General features: G+C 44.2%; 2 protein-coding genes across 3 annotated transcripts; one reads left to right on the forward strand and one right to left on the reverse strand.

The window, feature by feature from the left end:
* The first annotated feature begins 1,795 nt into the window (after nucleotides 1-1,795).
* Nucleotides 1,796-7,235, forward strand: LOC124674480 (probable glucomannan 4-beta-mannosyltransferase 7). The gene is made up of 10 exons (XM_047210520.1): nucleotides 1,796-1,932; nucleotides 2,035-2,399; nucleotides 2,584-2,682; nucleotides 4,870-5,122; nucleotides 5,614-5,724; nucleotides 5,845-5,981; nucleotides 6,065-6,178; nucleotides 6,261-6,460; nucleotides 6,559-6,750; nucleotides 6,834-7,235. The coding sequence occupies exons 1-10, from the start codon at nucleotides 1,824-1,826 to the stop codon at nucleotides 6,997-6,999; spliced, it is 1,746 nt and encodes a 581-aa protein (XP_047066476.1). The 5' UTR covers nucleotides 1,796-1,823; the 3' UTR covers nucleotides 7,000-7,235.
* Nucleotides 7,236-8,316: 1,081 nt separating this feature from the next.
* On the reverse strand, nucleotides 8,317-13,114 carry LOC124677579 (defective in cullin neddylation protein AAR3). 2 transcript variants are annotated; one of them, XM_047213560.1, is made up of 9 exons: nucleotides 12,985-13,114; nucleotides 12,317-12,401; nucleotides 11,713-11,761; nucleotides 11,547-11,622; nucleotides 11,369-11,451; nucleotides 10,529-10,625; nucleotides 10,366-10,411; nucleotides 8,903-8,970; nucleotides 8,317-8,819 (listed from the first exon to the last, which is right to left on the reverse strand). In XM_047213560.1, the coding sequence occupies exons 1-9, from the start codon at nucleotides 13,055-13,057 to the stop codon at nucleotides 8,497-8,499; spliced, it is 900 nt and encodes a 299-aa protein (XP_047069516.1). In that variant the 5' UTR covers nucleotides 13,058-13,114; the 3' UTR covers nucleotides 8,317-8,496. The 2 variants fall into 2 exon arrangements, with proteins under 2 accessions (XP_047069516.1, XP_047069515.1); XM_047213559.1 differs by having other exon boundaries at nucleotides 8,317-8,834.
* Nucleotides 13,115-19,097: the final 5,983 nt, after the last annotated feature.

Consider the following 19,097-nt stretch of genomic DNA (forward strand, 5'->3'; position numbering starts at 1 on the left):
CCTTGAAGTATATTTTCATAATATACTTATTTCATATTGTAGCTGTTTGTATTTTCTTCCTTTTATTTAATTAAAGTTAACAAGCTTAAACTTTTAGCTAAATTTATAAGTTTTATTTGTCAGAGCTCCCATAAACATTGCTGGTCCTGTTGCTGCTGAACAAGATGGGCCCAAGCAAAGCCACCACCCTCGGATCTGCAATAAAGCTGACTCTGTGACCAGATGACGGAAGATGCTGCCGTCCGTCTCGTTACCATGATGGCCAATCTACGCATCAGATCTTGCCTGTCTCACCGCACGGTGGACGTAAAATAAAGCCGGCGGATTAGTGGTACATGACGGACGATTCGGCTACGTCAAAATATAAATTGCTAGATACCCATGAAACGTGCACCCTGACAGAAAGAATAGAATAGTAAGCTCTTTCTCCCTCCAAATGATGAGTTCATATGTGAATGTGGAAAAGATGGGGGACTCCAATAATATTAGGATGCAAGAGTGATCTACTTATATCGTGATTCTAGGTCAATTTGTATAAGTCAAATTTTAGGCAAGAAATTTGAACATCTAAGTGGATCCCACTTGCATCATTGGATGAAGTTCTACTCAGAAACAACTCTAGGTTTTCTTCTGTCTAAAGAAAAAATAACAAAGGGCTGGCACACAACTTTATATCGTCTCCAGAACAAAAACTTCCATGATTGCATAGTGGTCTACCATTTAATCTCAGCGATGGAATCGTAGCTAGCAGCGACATTTTATTAAATTTTATGTATTGTGTCCATAATTCTAATCTGTTTTGTGTACACATATTTTTCTTAGAGAGCATAAGATATGTCTTTCTTTTTTGACCTGAGAAAACAAGATATCTCAAGAGATGTTGATTTAATAAGAGCAAATGACACTTTAAGGCTAACAAGGTGCTTATGTTTCATTTTGCTGAGAAATTCCAATATGGTTGGCTAGAAGAATTGTAAGCATGCAACCTTGCCAAACTATTTCGTAATACTATCAGTTTCTACCAAAGCTTTTATTATAAGGTCTTTTAAGAAACATATACTCCAATATAGCGTAGATATGTTCCACGCAACGATATAGGGTTGAGCATTAGTGTATCATTATTCTTTCCCTCACACAAGTGGACTAACAGTCTACGGACATCAAATGATTTACTAGCAAAGATATCAAGGATGATTTCAATTATAGCACATGGGAAAGAGAGAAAAAATGAATCGGTCATGAAAATTATTCGTTGAGAAAAAAAATGGGTTTATCGATTAGGAAATAAAGTTAGCACAGTCTTGGTTGAGACGCTAGCTCTAGCATATTAGAAGATCCAGCGAGTTGCCTTTTTCGGACTAAAAAGATTTTACTCCTGATTTCATTGAAATTAAATCACAGAGTATCATCCGGTTATTACAACATCACCATTTTTTTCCCTCTGGATCATCTACCAATAGAGAGTTGTTACACCCCCACATATTTTTTCCTTAGCAACTGAATGGAACCATTGGAGAATTTGAGGTGAACACATTTTAAGTTGATTTGAAGAGGGATATTAGTCGTGAACTCACGATGAATTGTTCTTATATTTCTTAATGTTATTCTTAAATGTAAATGGCATCTTTGTGTTTTAATAGTTGGGAGTGGATAGCAAAGTGTGCCCACTTGCACGTATATAAAGCAAGTACACCGGTGGCACGTAGCAAAAGAGGAAGGAGAAAAGTACAACAAAGATAGGTGCAGACTTGGGAAAATCCAGCACCCATTGGCCTGTACTCCGTCTCTCCTCCCACATAGGCCGCATTCCCCTTCCGTCACCCATGGAGGCTGGAGAAATCGGCGGCGCCCTCCTCTTCGTCCTCGCCGCCGCCGCGGCCCTCGCGACCGCCGTCTCCACCGGCGCCGTCGATTTCAGCCGCCCACTCACCGGTACAACATTGCTCTCTCCGTTTTTCCTGCCCAACGCGCGGCGGCGCACGTGATCTGACGTTTCTTGCGGCATCATTAATCTCCCTTTCTCCTCTGTCGCAGTGGGCGGGCGGCTGGACTTCCAGGATACCATTTCGTGGTTCATCGGCGTCTTCGATGGCTCCTCCTCGTCGGAGTCCGCCGGCGGCGTGTCGCTGGCGGATGTGTACGAGCTGTGGGTGCGCGTGCGGGGCGGGGTGATCGCGCCGGTTCTGCAGGTGGCGGTGTGGGTGTGCATGGTCATGTCGGTGATGCTGGCGGTGGAGGCCGTGTACAACAGCGTGGTCAGCCTCGGCGTCAAGGTCATCGGCTGGCGGCCCGAGTGGCGGTTCAAGTGGGAGCCCATCGCCGGCGACGACGAGGAGAAGGGGACGGACGCCCACTACCCCATGGTCCTGGTGCAGATACCCATGTACAATGAGCTGGAGGTGAGAGACGATCATAATTTACTCATTGATCTTTTTTTCTGTAAAGAACACCAAAGCAAGATCTTCTCTCGTTTGTTGCTTTCATCTCTTACTGTTATTGTTCTTGTTGTCTTGCGAGATTAGTACTATATATTCCTCTGTGCCACTGCCTAATTTATTTCTTGGGATTGAGCTGTGCGTGTAGGTGTACAAGCTGTCGATAGGGGCGGCATGTGAGCTCGAGTGGCCAAAGGATAGGATAATTGTCCAAGTGCTGGATGATTCCACCGATCCGTATATCAAGGTAGACATCTTCTCAACTCTATATTTTGAGCAGAGTTGCCTCCATACCACCTTTGTTGGAAGTTGCAAGTTGCATCTTTTAATCATTTTAGAAGAAGTGGAGTACCTAAACACTCACCTACTTCTAGATTCCATCTCTAATTAGTCAGACTCAGACCCAGACATATATGACCTGTTTCTATTAAGAAAGGAACACACAGATTTAGACCTCGTCTGTGTTATATTCTACAGCAAGATGTCAAAAGTTTTGACATTGGACTATATGTCAATCTGTCATAGGACTATAGGAGCATGCTGCTTATTGTGAGTGATGAGTCGGGTTGTAGAGAATTTCATATATTTTTTCAGTTTTTTAAAATTGGGAAAAGGTCAATCGCGGACTTCTACGAGATTATTTTGGTGAAAGCTACTTCAACCTTTGGCATTGAGGGAACTAGACGTTGCACTTTTGTCACTAGGTTTCCTTTCACTATCAGAACTTCGCAAGTCGTCATCGAACATTCAGAGAACAAGTTCAAGAGCATATAGCACTACTATCTTCGAATTATTCGTTGCAAATCTGGATTCCCAACCTGACCTTTCAATCACATGGGTACGCGCAGCATGTGGGCCCCTGCTGTCTGTGTGCTGGGGATCTCTGTCGGCCATTACAGCAATAATGAGTCTCCACGAAAATGGAAGTGAAGAATGTACTAGCGGTATTCTCCCTGTGGAAACAGTTTCAATTTGTGCCACCAGTCACCACACAAAGTGCAGCCAATGCAGCAATGCTGAATCTAACCACACCAGAAACCATGGGTTGTCATTTGACACTGTCAATACATCAGCAAAATTGGTTCAACTAAGCTTAACCTTTGGAACTGATTAACCATGTGTTCACGTGAACTCATTTACCTGGTCCCGATATTCTTCCTAGACCAATAAGCCCCTGGCCTTTTGCCAATGAACGCCCTCTGGGATCTGGCTCGTTGCCCACTTGTACAATGTGTATTCAGTCAGACCCATGGATGGTGGTGGATCTGAGAAGATGGTTCAATAATTGGTGAGCATATTCCTCTCCAGGGAGGGATTCTTCCCCAGCTGTCCAAAATCATTACTTCATATTTTGGATTGTCCCAGGAAGGTTCATTACCAAAGTAAATTATTCTGCTCGTTTCAGTTGTTTTTTTTGTATGCAAAGTATCAAACCATAAACGAGTCAATAGGAAACAAAGTCGTTTTTTTCTATTTGAAAAATATGAAAAGGAATGATTGCATGCTGATATTGGATAGAAACTTACCCCTGTAAGTACTACTAAAAATAATATTACCATTTGCGACCTATGCAAAAAATCACACGACTTTCTACACAAGTCACCTAACTTCTTGTATAGACTTTGCACAATAACTCGTTTTGTGTTTTCCACGTGTCTTGCAAATGATCTTATTCTCTTACCAGAATTTACAAGGAAATTGACTACCCAATTATCTCTGTTCATTTTTTTTGCATTTCTTTAAAAACTTGAAATTAAGATTTCTGCAAAAATAAACAAGGAGTTATATACTCCAATCTTAGAAATTTGCTTCACAACTCAATAACCGTACTCATCTCTCTTCAGTAAAAACTAGTAGTAAATTGAAAATTAAATTCTAGTGGACAGTCTAGATCAGTTATGCCAGTATTCAATCCATTCGGTGGATGAGTTGGCTTAGTGGGATGGGGCAGGACCGCAGGAGTACTAGTTGGCAAGAACAAGAACTCTTAAGATAAGCAGGGGTGGCCTCCCAATCAAATGTCTGTTGGTGCACTATCTTAAGATGGTAGACCTCATCTGATCGATTAACCAACAGTTTTCTCAAAACAAATTATTTTGTAGTAGAAGACAGTTTCCAAAATAGCACTAATCCAGTTGTGCTGACACAGCAACAAAACTAAACCTTACCTCTGGTAGGTGTTTCAATTGATAATAGACATTCAGGCTTCAGATGTTACCAAGTGATTGGAACAGTTGATCACTTCCCTTTTCACACTGACTTCTGGCTCTTGCCAGTTTCTAGCCCTTGTGAGTGGTCAGACTTCACAGGGTCAATGAGAAGAGTGTGTCATGCTAAGATATGCTACTAGACTAGGGCATCAGCCATTTTACATGATGGATGTTAACATGCAATCTAAAGCATCCAGGCTCATTGGATTACTTACGTTCTGCAGAATTTGGTGGAGCTTGAATGCGAAGAGTGGGCGAGCAAGGGTATGAATATTAAGTATACCACGAGAAGCGGCCGCAAGGGGTTTAAAGCAGGGGCCCTGAAGAAAGGAATGGAATACGACTACGCCAAGCAGTGTGAATATGTTGCTATATTTGATGCTGATTTCCAGCCTGAGCAAGACTTTCTTCTCAGGACAGTCCCCTTCTTGGTGCACAATCCAAAAGTTGCTCTTGTTCAAGCTCGATGGACCTTCGGTATGTACTCATTTCCTATTAGCTCTAGAGCATCAGTCTTTCCAGCCTATCACAAGACAGTTTTCATTAGCCATGCAATGAAAACTAAACTACAAAAGAAGTCCTTACATGTTTGCACAATTGCACTTATCACACAGGCTTCAAATATTTCAGCACATCACCAGTTAACCACATAGGAATGCTTTCTCCATTTCTAAACGTCAGGAAATTTACGGAAGCACTGTTTCTAGAACTAACACAGGGAACTTGGGATAAAAAAAACTCACTTTTCTAGTCACATAAAAAAACGTCTCTTTGTATTTTCATGAACATCTAAAAACATGTTCAGCTGATCCTGTCTTACTGTTCATGGAGTGCCAGGAACAAGGTACAGAAAAAGTTCCAAGATAATTTGGCATGGAAAATACTGCTGATGTACCACTTGAAAAAAATGATAGTGCTTTATTTACTCTGATTGAATTGATCGATTCTTAATTGACAGAATTTTGCAGTTAATGACACAGCAAGCCTGTTGACAAGGGTACAAAAGATGTTCTTCGATTACCACTTCAAAGTTGAGCAAGAAGCGGGATCAGCAACCTTTTCCTTCTTCAGTTTCAATGGTACAAACCTTTATGGCTTACACATTGTAAGGCCACAAAGTAAAAAAAGAAAGGAAGTCCAGAACATAGATTAGATTAGAAATAAATGATCATCTAACGGAATGTTTATTGTTATCCTAGGAACTGCTGGAGTATGGCGTGCAGCAGCCATCAAAGAGGCAGGAGGTTGGAAGGACCGCACTACAGTTGAAGATATGGACTTGGCAGTTCGAGCAACCCTAAAGGGTTGGAAATTTATATATGTCGGGGATATCAGAGTGAGTAATATTTATCCAACAATAATATTGCTGAAAGTGTAATAGCTCAGTGTAATCATTTGACTATGCAAAACATAATGCAGGTTAAGAGTGAATTGCCATCCACTTACAAGGACTACTGCCGACAGCAATTCCGGTGGTCCTGTGGTGGTGCACATTTATTCCGACAAGTAGCAAAAGATATTTTGGCTGCTAAAGTAGGGTTCTCTTCTCCTCATTTGCAAATCTTCAGAAAATGTTCAAAGGAAACTAAAATTTATCCCATTGTTGTTTCATTAGGATGTATCTGTCGTCAAGAAGTTCCATATGCTCTATAGTTTCTTTTTGGTGCGGAGAGTTGTGGCCCCTACGGTCACATGTATTCTCTACAATATCATACTTCCAATATCAGTCATGATACCAGAACTATTCATACCAGTCTGGGGCATCGCCTATATTCCCATGGTACTTTTAGTGGTCACAGCAATAAGACATCCCAAGTAAGTTTCTCAATGACTGCTTTGAGTTCCAATTAGATTTCTCATCTCTGCTTCTCCACATAGTAATTTTTTCAATGCCCTTAAAATCCTCTCTGCAGAAATATACACATATTGCCATTTTGGATTTTGTTCGAGAATGTGATGACAATGCATCGCCTGAGAGCTGCACTGGCTGGTCTATTTGAATTATCAGAGTTTAACGAGTGGGCTGTGACAAAGAAGGTAGGAAACAATTTTGAAGACACTGATGTTCCCTTGCTCCAGAAAACCAGGAAAAGAATAAGAGACAGGTAAAACCCTTAGTCAAGGTTATGCACATTCAACTATCATATACTGTATGCTAAACTGTAAATGACATCATCTTTTCTTGCAGGGTTAACTTTCGTGAGATGCTATTTGCAGCGTTTCTTTTCTTCTGTGCATCATACAACCTTGTATTCCCTGGGAAGACTAGCTACTATTTTAATCTCTATCTCCAAGGATTAGCATTTGTATTCCTAGGGCTAAACTTCACTGGCACTTGCACATGGTGTCAATGACAACAGCTAGACTGTATGAAATGTTGTTATATGTTTTGTTTACGAGTATAAACACTTCAAATATTTCAGATGATAGCCTTTAGATGCAGAAGTTTGATCTGTGCACTAACAACAGTTTCGATATCATACTCTGCTCTGCGGGTGATGCTTTTCTCGTACAATGTGGTGGGGACAGTAGGGTATGTAATGCAACACCATTTGGCATGTACTCGACAGGAAATATAATGTGTTGATTTTTTTTCGTGGACTGCTAAACTGGGAAAAAAGACGAAGCTTTTGCTGGGTCAAAGTGTGTCTGCTTACCTGCTACCAAATTTTACTATTACAGTAAGCTGGGCCTCCAGGAACAGCTCAATAAAGACGTCAGTGCAATAAAATAATTGTGGAATGGGGGAATGGACAAAGTGCATCCAGAATGACAGTAACACCTTGGTGGTGCTGATATCATCGTCTATCATCGTCTTGGGGCAAGTAAAAGAAGAGACGTGCGACTATTGTGTGATGCTGTTAGGTTAAAGTTAGAAATTATCCCCGTGCCATTCCATGTCCATTGCCGCAGCCCCATGAAGAGTGAGGTCATTGTTCCGGTAATGTTGATTAGGATTTGTGTGGGGAGTCGTCTCCTCCTCTATCGATGGTGCATGTGGAAGTTGTCTCACTTGGGCCTTCGGTTGTAGCTTCCATGTAGCCATCTCCAGTCAGCCGCTTGCTTTTGTTGACTCCGAGGCTCTCTTTGCAAAAGAGCTTTGCGACCTTCTCGGCAGTTTAGAGACAACTATTCCTGATCTAGCAAAGATATTGTATGTCTCATGTCAGGGAAAGATACGGATGACAAAACCAAAAAGGTAAAGGAGTATCTCAAGAGCAAAAAAAAAAAAAAAGTTGCACCACAAGGAATGCATCAGCAACTCCTTGATGTATGATCTGAAGAGCAAAACCAAGAAAAGTGGGTTTTCTTTGTGTGTGACGATCTTTGTGTCGACAGTTTGCAGCCAGGTTGGGAGAGTTGGTTGATGTGCCTAGGCGATCAAGGAGTTGCAGACTTTTGGGTTTAGTCAGTCTATGGTTTATGATGTTGTAACGATTTTCGTCCAATTTTCCGTTAATTAACTAGACATTATCTTCTTAATTAATAGATTGAGGCAAAGCTTTTACCTCTGTTTCAAAAATAAAAATAAAATATCCTATTCCTTTGCAGTCATCTGAATTCCCCAATTCGTTATAGCACCTGCCAATAACATCTGGATGAAATGGGGTTGACGGTAGTATACTGGGAGAAGAATTGTGCAAAACTCTATACCAAGTACATAGCAAACAGACCAACGAACAAACAGACATCTTCAATAACAGCAGGAGAACACAGTTATGTATAACATCAGTGTTTGGGTACAAAATAATATCACCACTGAAAATTGACTAAGTACAGGATGGTGTTGACGCAAGTAGAAATATATAGTTTAAGAGCTGTCATAAATGATTCCACCATGCATTCCTGATCTAGCAGAATGAGCACTTCATTGAAATGCAACCTTCAAACCCTTTTGCCAAACTATCCTCAACTATACAAGGTGAGTTCTGAAGCCAGCCTCTTGAGTTGTGTAAATTTGTATCCTCGCGACAATCTGATGAACTGTTAAGGAAAGGGGTACCTGCATTGCACTCCGAAACACCACTTTTAGTGGAGACGGAACTTTCCTTCAGACGCTTCAATGGTGTAAGATGGAGAGAGTGTCTAGGAACATCTGAAAGCTCTACATTATCTTCACTGGAGTTAAACTGAGTAGGGCATTTCCTCTTTGATCCAGGTAATAGATTTAGTCCTGTTACACGACATTCTACATAACAAATTAACAACATAACTGACTAAATAAAAAATAGAAAGAGTAATTCTTCAGAACAGTACCTCTGAATGTATTGGAAATACTGCATTGTGATGCCATTGCACTGGAGCAGTCACCAGGGCGATAAATTCTACATTTACAAGGAAACCCATGAGAAACAGTACAGGTAGCATCTTAGAATAACATAGTTTTGCGGAACACAAGAACAAACCAACATACAGGCAGAAGATTTTCCGAAGCTATTATTATGTAGGATATACTTATTAGCATAGCATACATATATTCTTGCTTGTCTGGAATTGATATGCATATGTACATGGAGGACAATGTAAACATCATTTTTATCCGCTTTTAACCTGGTAGGTATAAATCAACATCGTGGCTTCTGAAAACAATTTGAAGTGTCAACCAATCAGGCAAGATTAACTATCCCTCGCTACAGTACAAGTCAATTCGACCATTGGTGTATTTGTGGATCTTGCTTCCTAGTTGAACAATTTATGCTTACATTAACCTCACTATTTGCTTAACCAGGAAAAGGATGCAAGAGACATAGAAATTCCAATATATCAGGTGGGATGTGTTCGAACTCATGATGAGGTCAGTAAATCTCCGAGCTTTCTTACTTGCTCCTTGCCCATGGCCCATTGGTGAATCTGCATTGTCTGTTGATTCTTTTTTTCTCTTACATGAGAAGGCCTGCTAATTAAGTTTGTAAACATCTTATTTGTTTTATGCAGATTTATCTATACAGGGTCAGTGTTAGTAACCAGCGATCTTGCTCAGGATCTTCTTAGAGCTGCCTACATGTTGCTTTAAATAAAAATAATTAACACATTATTGAAGTAAATTTCATGATGCTGTCGATGTTGATAATCATTTCTATACCAATTGTCAAACCTTAAAATGTTTAACTGGCCCCATTATAAGATAACCTACTTGTGGCACTGAGAAAAATTATTTTTATTCGTAGTACGATACATAGCTACTCGTTATCCTAGGCAAGCAGCACTCGGTCCTAAATACTAAAAAAGTTCCTTAAAGTGCGACACAAACTCCCATTACAGCTTATACTAAAGATAAAATATTTTGGGCTATTCCTAGGAGTCCTGCACCAAACAGTTGGAAGATATTGTGGAGCCTTTATGCAAAAAACTAATTTACGTACTACTGAGTCATCGTTAGCTTTTTGTAGGGAAGAGTTGTGGAACTAAAACATATAGTATATGTTTTCAAGAAACATTTCAGGAAGAGAATTCTGTGTGATTTAGTCTGACAATCGTAATTAGTGACCGGTCTTAAACATTAATGAACAAGAGTAAGCAGCAACGATAGATCAATCAGAGAAAGCCAGAATCCGCTAAGGTACTTGTGCTTTAGACAGATATACTCACACTCCACTAAAGTTCAAAGCAGACAAATGATTGATCATGATTTAGGTTTAGACGTGGAATAAAACTAATAAACAAGTACACAAGATTACAAATGTTCCAAAAGCATATTAAGGAGGACAATAAAGACAAACCTGTGCATATACTCCACAAAATCATCAATTATAACAGGCCAAGCACCTAAGGAAAGTTTACACAAACACAGTGATCAGATTGTTACCAAGCTAAATCTATGAAGGAAGGTGTATACAGGAATGGAAATCCAAAACAAGCAGTATGGAAGAAACGGGATTGTACCTTTTGGATCATAACCTTCCAGGTCCTCGTTTACACACCTGCTGAAAGCTAGCAGCTGCTGCCAGGCATCCTCAGATATGTTGTGACGTTGGTACTTCTAAGAAAGGAGAAATACAGTTAAAGCTTAACAAAATATACATGATAATGTCTACTATCAGTTTATAAATAAAAATGGGAACACAAAAGGTAAAGGCGGTGTGCCTTGATGATTTAAGGAATTTACAAAAGATAGACCCATTGAGCTATACCCAAAGGCAAACATCCAGCGTCATGTCAAAATGAAGAGCCCAAAAATCAGAGCATATAGTAAAGTTCATAGTAACACTCAATGGAAACCGGGAGATAACAGCTTCAGCAAAATGGTTATGGATTATCTTCACATTGTCAAATACAAGTAGAGTTTTTTGGACGAAAGAAACTATTGAGCATTACTAGTACAACTGTTAACAAAACCATGCATTTGCCATGTTAAACGAGATGTCAAGATGTTAATAGATCGATTTACTCGTCATGTACCAAACCATGAACTGCAGACCAAACACTGCTTCAATGAACTTAATAATGAAGTTGCTCACCAGACTAAAGTCAAATGGACGTCTCTTCATGATCAAACATATTCTTACAAAAGAACTTGTTTGTTTATCTAATAAGATGCCTAACGAATTACTATTTTCCAGGAAAAAATAATTAAAAATTAACCCATGCTTTTACTGTTCCGACTGAAAATGGGTAACGAATGAAAGCACTGCCAGTACTACGGAAGTAACAATAATAAGCGAATTCTTTTTTAAAAACATTATAAATGAATTCATGAAGTTGTTAGCCAGTAACTTTTGGTACCTCAACAAAGTTACACCACCGGTCCAGCAATCGAAACCTCCCAATAAGGACTATCCTCCATGCCGCAACAGCCTTCTGAACAGCTAAATCATGAAAAGTGACATTCCAGTTAGTATTAATGGAATGTCAAAAATGATACAGCAGCATGCATGGACATGCTCAAGGATAAGGGGCTTACTAATATTCTTTTGGCCATTTTCACGAGAAATGAAGAAGACAAAATCATAGAAATTACTGAATTGGCGCGCATCATCCTAAAAGAGAGTGTTATAGATCAGCATAGTATATTGAAAAGCATTTGAGGATTGGTAATGCATAATTTGCTTGGGAAGCACGCGTCTTACTAACTCAAGGACTGACATGAGCTTTTGAATATCACCAAATATTCCATCCCTGGATGAATAGTAGAGTATGTAATCAGCCAATAGGTAAGAAGAATATAATGAGGAAAAAAGAGCCAAACATAAAAGTAAGTAAAAAGTAAGCGGGCATTTCTCATGCAATGGAGATATGTGAGTGTGTTTGTCCTGGATAGTTTATGGAGGTGTGTGAATCTCCTTGCCATGAAAAAGCGCAATGGAAGTGTAGCATGATATTCTAATGTTCAGAGTATAAGCTTTAATCTTAATATGGTACTCATATTAACACATGAATGCAAGCTCGAACCCCAAATGTACAGTAAAAACAGACAGGTAGGAAGGAACTACCTATGATTTTATAACATATATCACCCAATCTTAGTTGAATCGGCCCTCGACAGTATTTCAACTCAATGAATGTGGGAAAGAAGCCAAGAAGCTTTAGAAACGCAATTTTCAGAGTGGCATAAAAAGACAATACAGGTTTGAACTACCCCGTGGCCCGTGCTTAAAAATAGATCAACACGCATCATTTCTGCAGTAAACAAACATCAAATATTACAATGAGCATAGCCGAAATAGCTTTTACCTCATTCCTTCCATATTATCAATAGTCCGTGAAAGCTCAACCAGCCCTTCCCTTGTGTTTGCATTCTCGCAGCCTGATACAATACCTAGCAACGCAATAAACAGAAACAATTAGCAGACTGAGATAGCGTATAAACAGCAAGTAGTAACAATGTTTCCCAGAAAAATACAATATCATATTGGGACATATAATGTATGGAGATTCGCTAGCTTAATTCTAAGACGAGATTGTGATTTTCAGCTGTTAAGGAAATACGCATAACTGAAACTGTGCCAAGAATTATCTGAAAGTTCATTGAATTGTGATTTTAGCCACGAGCATTTTGTCTTGAACACGCTTAAAATATAATAACCCTGCAAGCGAGAAGCCAGCAACGTCTATTGACGCAATTACAAGAAACCAGATAATTGGCCTGAGAATGAGCCCCAGCGGTGAATTATTAACTCCTCGCAATCATGAAATTTCTTGAAGTTCGCACAAATGCAGAGAAGGTGACCCCGTCACCGAAAACAACTAAAATTCGTAATATTCTCTCTGACGTCTAAACCGCAAGTGGGCACGGACACGATACGATCTACTCTAACCCTGAAACATCCGAAACTGCGATTGGAGCCCTAACCCAGCGACGAAACTAGGAAGGGAATTCGAAAGCGGGGGAGCTCGCTCACCGCAGTACTTGGAGTAGGCTTGGGCGGCGGCCGGGCACACGGCTAGGGCAGCCTCGAAGCCGAGGGATCCCATGGATCCGAGCACCCCGAAACCAGATTCCCGCCCCGCCGCTACCGGAGTCGACCGCCGCCGCCCCCTCGATCTCGACTGCAGTACGGCGCGAGCAAGCAGAGCTGCAAAAAGGCAAACGGGAGAGGGGGAGCGAGGGAGAGGGAGAGGTCTGAGGGCATCTCCAACCGGGCGACCCATCCCGCGCCCGCGCGTCCGGATGGGTCGAAACGGACAAAACCGCGGCCCAGCGCGCGGACCCATCCCTAAAACGGATGGCCGCGGCGTCCGGGACGACCCAAACCCGGCCCAAATCTTGGACGAGTTTGCGTGGCCGCGGACGCGAAAGGCTGGTCGCTCGCGTCCTCCCTTGTCCGCCCCCGGCCCGCCTGTCCGCCTCCCAAAACGAGAAAACACTCCACCTGTACTCCCAAAACCTAGAGATGGCCGACGAAGCGGCCGCCGCCGCCACCGCCCCGACACCACCGCCACCATCGAAGAGGAGGCACCCGCGGCCGTTGCCGCTCTCGCCGTGGAGGCGGCTCTCGAACCGGCGGTGGCCGAGCCCCCCGGGCCGCGGACGAAGAAGGCGAAGGCCGAGCTCACCCGGAGCGAGGAAGCTCGAGAGCGAGGAAGAGGGCGGCCGGCGCGAGGCGCGGACCAACGGAAGAGGGAAACCGCTGCCGAGCCGGAGCGGCGGCGGGCGGCGGAGCGGCTTCTCCAACTCCGGACGGAGGCGAAGAGCGATCTCCTTCAAGAGCGACGAGGCCATGCTATTTTACGGCCACCCGGCGCTCGGCCAGCGCACATGATCATCCCCGGCACCGGCGCGGCCTCGGTGGGGAGCTCGGCCTCCTCCGTGACCCGGCCCCTTCCTCCAAGGTCAACCGCCCGCCGACCGCCCTATTTGGGCACGAAATGGGGGCGCATGGGCGGCGGGCGTACCGGATCACGGGATGGGTCACCGGAGGTGGGCGAGTCCATGACGGGGCCGTCACCTTCGTCCATTGACACGAACCGTGCGCCGGCGAACTCCAAAGGCCCGAAGAACCCGGGAGCCGCTGCGACGTCCGGTGCACGCAACCTTGTTCGACGATATGTCGGCCGCGCGCGCGCAGGCACCGTCCGCCGTGCGAGCCCCTCCGTCTTTCGCGCGGACAATGCCGACGACCCTTCCATATCCTTCGACACGACGAGGCTCCCCGACCACCTCCCATTGACACACGGGAGGGCACTCGCTCGTCCCGGCAGCATAAACATTGAGGAGGAGCCGTTGTTCGGTGAGGGCCTCACACAAGCCGCAGCTGCACAAGCTCGAGGTCGCCGGGTAAGCAAACGAACCGCCAACTACACGGAGAAGGAGGACAAGGTGCTCGTCGATGGATGGTTGACCATCGGGCAAGATGCGTTGACGGAGTGCCGAGCGAAGGGGTCCGCATTCAGCGCCGGATCTATGAATACTTCCATGAACATCGCAAATATGGACAGGAGCCATTTGAGAGCGACCGCGATGAAATATCGCTCCAAAAGAGGTGGGGAGCAATTCAAACGGAGTGCAACAAGTTCCGGGCGGCGTATGAGCACGCGAGGCGGCTCCCCGTTAGTGGCATGGGTGTGAAGGACTTGGTATGATTCATAACCTCAACTTATTCATCCGATGTTTGCACATTTGTTTATCGTTGTTGTCTCGCTTTGCTCTAGGTGTGGCGAGCTTTGGAATTCTACAAAGCCAACAATGGAGAGAAGACCTTTGCCTTCCCTCATTGTTGGAAGGAACTCCACGGCACCCCCAAGTTCCAGGAGGGGTACGAGGGCTACATGGCGACCTTGACCGGCAACAATCCCGCCAAAGATGCCACGGTCATTGACCTTGATGGTGGGCAGCCTTGCGGCAGCTCCGCTTCTCGTGCAAGTCGTCCACGCGGCCACAAGTCAACCAAAGCCGACATGAAGCGTGATGCGTCGTCCATGCTATTGTATGGCACTTTGAAGGAGATGCATGCGGACAGAGAGGTGTCCACGGACAAGAGGGATGAGAGGAGGCGCCGGGAGAAAGAAGAGGACGAGGAAGAAATTCTTTGATGTCCAGCAGAAGAAGCTTGAGATTGAAGAGGTCAAGGCGAAGACCAAAGCTAAAGAACTTGAGCTCAAGAGAGAGAACTTGAGCTCATAGCAATGGCAAGGGCCAAAGAGGTGGAGCCGAAGGCGAAGGAAGTTGAGCTCAAACGCCAAGCCGAGGACAACCTCATCATGAACGCCGACTTGACCAACATGAGCGAGGCAAAGAGAGCTTGGTTCGAGAAGAGACGAAGGAGATCCTCGAGCGCCCAAATTGAGTTAGACAATCTCAATTGCAATTTTTATATTTTTCTCAAACTATGACACATTTTATTTGATTTATCATGGTACATTTGATAATATTGTATGGTATTTGATAATATTTTATGTTTCCTATATATTATTTTATGTTTACGAGATATTATTATATATCAAAGTGAATTCTGTGGCCGGAGGACCTATTTTCCAAAGAAATAGGCCAAATGGCCAAATGGGTGGCAGCTGCGTTGGGCGCAGGACGCGACCCAAACGGACGCGCGGACGCGGGGCTCCGTCCGCGCGTCCGCTCGGGCACGCAAACGGCCCAAAACGGACGGCCCAGCGCGTCCGTTTGGGTCGCCCGGTTGGAGATGCCCTCAGAGGCGTCAGATTTGGGTTGGATGCGGGAATGGTATGTGCCTTGCCGGTGTTTGGAATAGCCGGTGGATTCATCCTAGCCGTCCATAGGGAGGGATTGAGAATATATGGTTCTGTCTGGCATGGGGTCCACTTGTCAGTCTCTAAGCTAGGTGAGCAAAGAAACGCCGTCCCATCGAGGGACGGCGAGACCGTGAGGAGGATTAGTGTTCACCGGATATCTGATTATAGGGGGGAAGATGAAATCGATGGCTTTGTAACTACGTTGACGTAGCTTCGGTAGATGTGTTGATTAAAGATGGATGGTTTTGATATACCAATAGTCGGAGAAAATCGATGATTATAGCAGTATCTGTATAAATAGATATGAAGATGGATTCGTGCAGTGCGCGAGAGAATATTGTAGATATTGTGGTCCTTATCGTAGAAGGTAAGGACTCATGCACAAATAAGAATGGAATAACGTGAAGTCTAGGTAGAAAACAAATGTGGGATATCTTTATTTCGTAGGATAGGACCTTGAAATAGATTGGTCTGATCTTTATATGGAGACAAGATAAGACACATGCATATATAAAAACCCAAAGGTCACACGGAAAATAAAGCCATATAAAGATCTACTGGATCTCTATGATGATTCACGGTAGTCAACAATAAAGCCACAAAATCTACTGGATCTCTGGTCATTCTAGGGTTTAGTTTTAGCCATAAAACCCACCGAAGCTCCAGTCCTTCTAGGGTTTAGTTTTAGCCACACATATGTATCCAATCATTTCATATTATAAGAAAATCCATTGGCAAGCACGAGGTAGGTTTGTTACCCACATCATGAGCCTATATGATATGGGTAAATCATGTCTCTTATGTTACTTTTCATCAAGGGAGTTGGCGGTGGGTTCCTTGTGTCACATTACCCTATATGTTTTCCACAACATATATCTTCTTATACATGATTGGAGTATATTTTTACTTCGACACAAGTGATGAAAGCGGCCGAAGATGACTAAGGCCGGTCGTGCCATTTGTGGTACTTTGGTCATATATAAAAGTAGGTCCATCATAAAAGTAATGGTGATATAACAAATAACCAAAAAAAGGTAGATTTATCATCATCAAACCACGTTTGATTGTTTTCGATGTATAGACTCTAATAAAAAAATCTTTTTTGCATGTCAGAGACCTAAATTGTGAAAGTGATGCGGGGTGGCCTTCGGACACCTCCACCTCAAGACCGTCAAGTGCAGCCCCGCCTATCGTCGACGCTACACCATGGCCAAGGAGTCCCCCAAGTGGACCAACAACACAAACCCCCGCCATATATGTCAAGGTGAACCCTTTCCTCTCTATGGTCGACCTCAACACCAACTTGAATGGTATGCTACCTCATGCCTATCATCATTGTGTCTATAGGTGCCGACATCGACAAGGACCAAGAGAGAAGGAACTCCCATGGTGCAAGGAAGAGGAGAAGAAGAAGGAAAGAAGAGAAGAAGGAAGAGGAAGAAGAGGCGGGAGGAAGAGGCCCAGCCTGGCCGGTCCAGGACCCGGTCGGACCGGACCCACAACCGGGCTGTCCGGTCCCAAGCCCGGTCAGCCGGGCGCCCAACCGGCGCAGCTCCCTCGTACGGACGAAGACCGGAAACTCGCAGCTTCCGGTTGGCGCCGGTCGACCGGACCCATGACCGGACTGCCCGGTCACAGGCCCGGTCGACCGGACCCAAACCGGATCCGACGGGAATGACCCACCAAACCGCCTTAACTTATCCATTCGCGTACTGTTCGCCCTTGCTGGCCATGTGTGCCTATATAAGTAGCCCGGACCCCTCCTTAGCTCTTTAGACTTGTTTTGAACTCAAACCTACCTTTGAGCTTAGTCTCCCTTGGGTATCATCCCTCTGTAATCAAGGCACCTTGGTTGTTGACTTAGATCTTGTTGAAGGAGATTCTAGTACTAGTTACTCTCTCTCTTTCACCAAGCTCTTCCTCTCCAATCCCAATCTCTCTCCGGGAATTCTGCCACGTGCCTCTTCCTCGGAGATTCTATTGGCGTGGTCCATCGAGCCACGGAGGTAAGCATCGGGTGTATCGGGTTGGTGTGCGTGCGTGAGTCTCGGAGGTCCTCGTGTTCGTGGTGTTCTTCGTGTTCCTCGCGTTCTTCCATCTCTCCCCTTTGGTTTCGAAGTCAATCCGCGAGATCGGGCCACACACGGGGTCTTAGACCTCATCATATGGTATCAGCAGCTCTTGGTTACCGCGGATTTGACCCTCCACCCACCCGATTTCGTTCCTAGAAAATTTTCCAAAAAAAAAATAGCCCCAAATTGCCTCTTGACCGATCTGTGATTTGGTTGCGTTCTGAGTGGTTTTGGTCCGTGGATCTGGTGTTGTTGTGCTTGATCTACTATTTCCCCAACTTTGAGCCTCCAATTCCATCGTTTCCCTTCGATTTGGTCGATTTGGTTTTGGTTTGGGGAAGAACAGGAGAGTGAAAGTCCAGCTCGCGAAACCCGGTTTCGGACCCGGTCAACCGGGCCCACGACCGGACGAGCCAGCCCAGAACCCGGTCGACCGGGCGGCAAACCGGACACGCCGGTCCAGGATCCGGTCCAACCGGGCCCCAGACCGGGCGCATCTTCGCGCCCTCCTTCGATCTCGACGTCCGGCGATCTCCACCACCACCACCACCACCATCGCAGGTATAACTTGCAGCTTTCACCTTGTAACCCCTCTTCCTTTTGCGATCTATCCCATCGAGCATTGCTTGTCTAGTGTTGCGAGACATTGCACGTGGCCCCGCATTGTGAGGTGTGTGTGTCGCGTTGAGTAAGGCATCCAAGCAAACACTCGTGTGGCAAGATAGCAAAAGCGAGGCTAACGCTAACATAGTGCGTGAAAAAGCCCCAAAAACACAAAAAGAGTGCGAGTAGCACCATACATCCATACATCCATACATCCATACGACCATACATACAAAAGTGTCCAAGTGCCACCAAAGATACAAACGAGTGCAAGTGCCACCATATACAAAAGAGAAAAAGCTTTTAAGCAAAGAGAGATACGAGAAGAGAGGCCGCGTGTGAATCTAGTTGTCTCTTCTTTTGCAACCAAAGCTTTGCCTCTCCTTGTGTTAGTGTGACACCGAGCATCCGTACATACACTTTTCCGCTCACTTTTGGTTGCACTAACCCCGCTTATCTCGTGTGTGTGTTCCACAACTTTTCCGTGTTTATAGTGATCTTCACATTGACATTTGGATTTTTGGACCTTACCCACTTTTGACAACATACTTGATCTCGGATTTTGTCTTTTGGCTTTCCACAACACTCGCCTAACACCATATTTGCTAGCTTTTGCGTGTGGTTTTGCGTGC

This window comes from Lolium rigidum, chromosome 7 (genome assembly GCF_022539505.1).
Source record: "Lolium rigidum isolate FL_2022 chromosome 7, APGP_CSIRO_Lrig_0.1, whole genome shotgun sequence".
Lineage (NCBI taxonomy): Eukaryota > Viridiplantae > Streptophyta > Magnoliopsida > Poales > Poaceae > Lolium > Lolium rigidum.